We start from the raw sequence: 6,219 nt of genomic DNA on the forward strand, positions 1-6,219 counted from the left end.
ACAGCCACCTCTTTCGTTTTGGTAATTAAGACCAGATCATCCGCAAAGGCAAGAATGGATACGTTCTCGTCACCCATCATTATGCCTTCCGTCGTCTCATTAATATGATCGATTATTGGATCAATAATTGTGTTGAATAGCAAGGGCGATAGGGGGTCGCCTTGCTTCACACCTCTTTTCTGGGTTACTTTTACACTTCCAGATTTTGCTTTTATTTCTGTTTGGCAATTTAGGTACATCCCCCTAATGTATTTCCTTATCATTGCCGGAATGCCTTTGCACTTCAGCCCGTCTTCTATAGCTGAATGGGGGACTGTGTCAAAGGCTTTGGAGATGTCGACGACAGTTACGACACCTCCTGTCTTTTCCTTCATTTCTTTTATTGTCTTGGCCAAGATGGATATGTTATGCTTGCATCCATCCTCCTTTGTAAAGCCTTTTTGTCTAATGCTGTTCACAATTTTGCTTCTTAGTCTCCTTTCTAGGAGACTAGAGAAAATTCTCCCCAGCAAGGACCCTATGGTAATTGGACGCCAATTTTTGACGTCCTCGACACTTTTCCCCGGTTTGGGGATTAGTGTGGTCCTGTTAACTCTCCATTGAGCTGGGTAGATTTGGAACAGCATTAGCAAATTATAAAATTTGGCCAGGGTCTGCAGGAGTCCTTTTCTCCTGAGACAAGGCTTAGTAATGCCGTCGACTCCCGCCGCCGTGTCGTTCTTAATCTTTCGCATTTTCGTTATTATTTCTTCCACGGCGACGGGGCTCCATATTTCATTTATTGGAGAGAGCATACTCGGTCCCCCTCCGAGTGTTGGTAGACCTGATTCTGGGCCACATGTGCCCCACAGGTCCCCGTACAATTTTCCAATTTGTTCTTTCTCAGGAAGTTCGATATGCTTCCTCTTTTCTATACCCTCTCCTGCGACCGCCATATCTATTAATTTTCTCGGACATTTCTTGTATAGTTCTTGAAATCGAGCGTATCGATATTTGCCAAAACGGGCGCGGTCGCTTTCTTTATTAGCCCGTTTATTTTTATTTTTCTGATTGTTTTTCTTGGCACCATCGATTTTAATCATGTCCGTTATATATTCTAGTGTTTGCTCGATTTCAAGTGGATCCGGTTGGATCTCTCGAATTGCCAGTTCCCTTATTCTATTTTCTATATATTTTAAATCGTTATCCTCCTCCAGCAAGCAGCTTTGGATAGCCGCCCTGAATTCCTCCTTCCACTCACTGGTTTCCAGAGGCTCAGGGAAACTTTCCCTATTCTCCACTTCCCTTGTGCGGCTGCTACTGGGGGGACTTTCTGGGACAACTGGCTCCTCTATTTCTTCCCTGACCGGGGCGAACAGGAGCCTCCTTTTGTCGCTTATTTGTTTTGCAGTTTTCGTTGTGAGAATTTGGTGTATCTTTGCATTCGGCTGTTTTTCATTTTTATATATTTCATTAAGTCTTACTAGTGTTTCCGTCTCTTCCTTAGACCAGACCGAGGCTCTATTGACTGGTCTAGCGGAAACACTCGCCTGTGCAATTCTTTCTTGATTTCTCACAACGGGGTGTCTTATCCTTTCATGCTGCGACAACCCTCTCTTTGTCGAGAAGACGCTTCCACAGGTTGGACAACTAAGGCCGTCTATAGCAGCACCCGTGCCGCTACCCTTACATTTGGGTATATGGCACTTGCAGTTGTGCATGCCGGGAAATATTCTCCGGCAGCCACCACATCTCCATCCTATTCTAGTATCTGGGTGCTGCTCCGCCATGTGTTTGGCCCAGTCATTTTCCCCCAGGAAACGTCTATCTCTCAACCTGCTTCTGCCAGCGCATATACTGCATTTTATCTGTTCGCGCACCGGCAGGTCCATATAAATATCGTACTCTTGTCCTGTAGCATTGCCAGGTTCGTCATAAGTGACCCTCCGATCCATAGCGGACAAGTCCGCCGCAAGAACCCCAGGGCCGGGAGTTCCTACGTCCGAGGCATCATCTTCGTCTTCGCTATCCATTAATAGATGTTGTGTTTGTCCATTTGTGTTTGTCCAATCATATCCATACTCATAACCTTTGGAATAGCCAGGTCGTCATACACAATCATGAATGGGTCGGCCCATGCAGGGATCAACCCGCTCGCCACATTGCCTTCTTATTTTAATAATTTTGAAAAAAAAGGGTTGCCCCTTCAGCACTTGGTGCTTCCATCGTTCCATCTACGCCATGATTTTTAGATTTGAATTTGGGCACTAGGTACCCTCGCAATGTTGGTCCCAGCATGGGTCCACTCATTCGTCACAGAGGCAGCTCTTAGTTTCCCTTCAAAAGAAGGTACTCACAGCGGGAACCACGGGTAGGTGGCTGCTTGCTAACTATGACGCAAGGGCGGCTGATCATCGGATACTAGAGTGTTACCACTCCGACACCTCAAGCGACCGCACTTCCCTTGAGTCCTAAGGTTGCCGTCATATACCCCGAACTATTCTAGTTCGATATGACGGCGATTTCTTCTGGTGAGAGTATCCATCTACCGGCGGCGTATTGCTTTTAGACAATACGCGACAATAAACAGCCCCCCCCCCCCCCCAAGAAGACCCTTAAGAGAGTCATAGTTACTCCCGCCAAATTTTGAAAATTTGGCGGTAAATCGGGCATTATACAACTTAAACATGACATCCCCCGCCAGTCTAGGATCACATGCTTTGATGACCTTGTTGTATAATGAAGACAATGGCATTTGCGTTATTTGCCAATTTGTGTAGTAGCGATGTCCGCGTCCGACAGAGATTCCAACTCTGTCGTCTTCGCCAAGGAGCTCGCTCCTTTTAGCGGAGAAGGCGCGTTCGCTATTGCCTCCTCTGATGGTTGGGTCGTTTTCGGGGCAGGATCCTGCTGCACCAAGGGCTGTGATTTGTCGGTCGCGTCCTTCCTTTCTATCACGCTTGGTGAGCCACCTGTCGTCTCCGTAGTAGAGGTATTTTGCCGTGGTCGGCCCTGTGATAAAAAAGGCTTTGGGTCTGGATAGCGTATTGCCTCAATCCTAGGCAACCCTACATCCTGGGTACCCAGGATGGCGTTGTTGATGATTCTTATCACATTCCTGTTCCGGGTCTCCACAAAATGATACTTAATCGAAAGTAACAGTGTAGATGAGGTAAGGTGGTACTGCGGAGATATAGTTGAAAATACCCTATTTGAAAGGTACGACCACTGGTCAACACTTAATGGGAGGTAGACTTGATACATACCTCCTAGAATATATATGGTCACAGGGGCCATACTCTTGAAGTCAAGAGTTCCCGAGGCCAGATGCTGTCCTGAGAGGGTATCGTCTTCCACGCAGGTTAACATCTTATACTCAGATCTTGAAATAGATTCGTACATCTGTACGAACCTACGAGCGGGTGACTCTGCGTAGTGTAGTGCCCAGGATGAGATCATCCAATACGGGAGAGGCAGTGTGTTGCCCCACGTATCATCTTCCCACGAGGCTGAGCTGTAATACGTGCCTACGTCACCGTCCAAATGAGCGTACTCATATAGGAGGAGTGGGTCGATGTGAATGATCGTGTTATATGTTAGATCGGAGATGATGCTTGCAAATGGGAAAGCAGCATGATGATGCTGACTCATTTCCATGCCCGACCACATCCTGAGACCGAACCCATTCATAGATAACATACGGCCTAAGGAAAGAGACAACGCAAGAGATTGCATGGTTATAGTTGTTTGGAGCCCCCCTATATTTTCTATGGAGTAACTAAACTCCTCCAACTCCATCATATTTAACCCGATGAGAACACGGTAGATCGACGTAGCCGTGTGGACGCGATAGCCTACGTTTAGGGCGCTTATGTTGTTGCTGCTCCATGCTACTACCGAGTATGAATATGATTTTTTGTCGTCATAATAGTCAAGGGTCCTTGTTGTCTGATATGAGGTTGGACTCATACAGCATGGGGATATAGAAGAGAAGTTATACCCGTTGAAAAGAGAGGACATTCTTGATGCTCTCTCTGTTTCCGTGCCTTCCCACGCATCCTTGGTGTTCACTGAGGAGTCTCCAAGTTCTCCTCCTCCAAATGTCCAACCCCCTGCAAGATCCTTGTCGTATGTGTGAGTGGTGGCATTGTACTCAACAAACGGAGTAACAGGCATAAACGAGCTCAACTCCGCAGCCATGGTAAGAGCAATTCTCATGGCTCCATCTTGTGATAAGGTTCTACCTATTACATCAACTGCAGCCCTCATGTTGTTAGCAGCTGTTCTGTAACCGTCGTCGGTGGTCTGGGCCATGACAGATTCTGTTATGTCAATTATGTAGCTTTGGACAATTTCCGTGGTTAGATTTGGTGACTTACGGTCTCCGGGATACACCTTGCAAGATGTGGCACCCAGTCTGATATGTGTTGCCGTATGCATAGAAGTATCGTCGGTAAGCACCAACATTATGTTTAAGTGTCCGCCGATATGTACGCTATGGGACGCAGGTATGGCAGAAAGATTACTGACCAGTTTGTTTTTGAATTGCTTTGTTGGAAAATGATTGTAATATGATTTCCATGTGTAGTTGGACCTTCCTGCCCAAACCAAGGATGGTAGGTACATGGTGACATATTGTAAAAGCCAGGGCACACCCAACATATGTGATGTCACCGGTACGGCAGTCCATGAGGAGTCTATTTGCTCGGTCTGGAAGTATCGGATATCTTTGCTTCCATTAAAGAAGGCATCTGCGCCCCTGGTGATGTCCGTGAATGCGGGAAGGGTTGCACACATGATCTTGATCTTCAAAGATGCTCGGTCCTTCACATCTAGTGAAGTCCAATGGTGCTTCATACTTCCTGGATCAGTACGGTATACTCCTCTGATGAAATGTGCGACTGCCTTATCCAGTATAAATGCTTGAGGCATCGCAGGGTATGCAAATAATAGACCGCGCAGTAAGGGCGCGGTGTCTATCCAAGAAGCATTAGTATTACCGACCGAACTAAGGAGGTAAGACACAGCAGGTATGTCCCTTACCTGCATTCCACGTGCTGAAGGTGCCAGTGTATTGTTCAACATATCCCGGACGCTGAACCTTCCAATCAGGGTAGTAGCCGCAGCTGACCAAGCGGGCTGCTTTGCTGCTTCAGATTGGTGAAGAGTGTCGATCACCGTGACAGCTCTTATGGGTATTTTTGAAGCCGAGGCACTCCATGGCTTGTCCGTAGCCCCCGATGGTGGTATCGGGGCCTGAAAACTCACTAGTTTGGATAGTGACCCAGTAGGACTCTGGGGACCATGGGAGATTATTGACAAGTCCGTGTAAGAAGACGATGTGGACGCCGGCTCATCAGGTCGACCTGCGAGGTCACGTACATGGGAAGCGCCAAGACGCTTTTCTAGGGTGGATGCTTTTACCAAAGTATGTTCGATGGACATGAACATTCTTGAGTTACGTACCATCTCGATTTCTCTGGGAGAATACACGCCCGTCCTGCTAGACATATAGGCCAGGGCCTCCTTCTTCGTCAGGAATTTTGGTTCTGTATGGTGATGGTCCTCGTGTACGTCCTTATCGCAAGTATCCTTCAGTATGTCGTCTTTAGCTGTTATAAACACTGGGTACATGCGAGATTGAGTGTTCCACCCAGTGAAGTTTATGGACCGAGAGTACGCGACCTTTGGTTTATCCATCGCGTACGGTAGCTGTTCCAAAGTGGTGCAGTTGCTCCCCACTACTGGCAGTGGGGAACAAAAAACCGACTTAAAGTCATCGGCACTAGGGGGGTGGCTGATGGTAGGGTGCCATACCCCCCTGTCTGTTGGCTGTATTCCCGGTTCCATGACAACTAATTACACAGATCCTGATTGAACAGGTGTACGCACACCTTCTGAAGTATTGTTTCTGCCGAGTGTAGGCGAGTTACCAATACAATAACTCCGATTAGTATAGCTAATATAGAGATAGTCAATATTAGCAATACAGACAGTAAGATATATACTATCTTTAAGTTGTTGCGGTGTGATGTTTTCCCACCTAGTACGAGTTCTGCTTCTTCAAGAGTCTCGTCCATATATACAGTGTACTAATGTCTTGTTAGTTCCTGTCTTCTCTTACTAGAGGTGTGTTGTGTGTGTCCTTCAAAAGACTTGTATATATCCGAGAGTAAGTCTTTTTCGGCTTATGACTTAAGAGAGTCATAGTTACTCCCGCCGTTTACCCGCGCTTTTTTG

At 46.8% G+C, this 6,219-nt stretch overlaps 1 protein-coding gene across 1 annotated transcript; it reads right to left on the reverse strand.

The window, feature by feature from the left end:
• Positions 1-62: 62 nt before the first annotated feature.
• On the reverse strand, positions 63-2,289 carry LOC144477995 (uncharacterized; the record flags this gene model as incomplete). The annotated part of the gene is made up of 2 exons (XM_078195723.1): positions 2,193-2,289; positions 63-2,068 (listed from the first exon to the last, which is right to left on the reverse strand). Coding segments are annotated over exons 1-2 (2,103 nt in total), but the record flags the coding sequence as incomplete, so codon positions are not given.
• Between the last annotated feature and the right edge of the window lie 3,930 nt (positions 2,290-6,219).

Source organism: Augochlora pura, unplaced genomic scaffold (genome assembly GCF_028453695.1).
Source record: "Augochlora pura isolate Apur16 unplaced genomic scaffold, APUR_v2.2.1 APUR_unplaced_601, whole genome shotgun sequence".
NCBI classification, from domain to species: Eukaryota; Metazoa; Arthropoda; class Insecta; order Hymenoptera; family Halictidae; genus Augochlora; species Augochlora pura.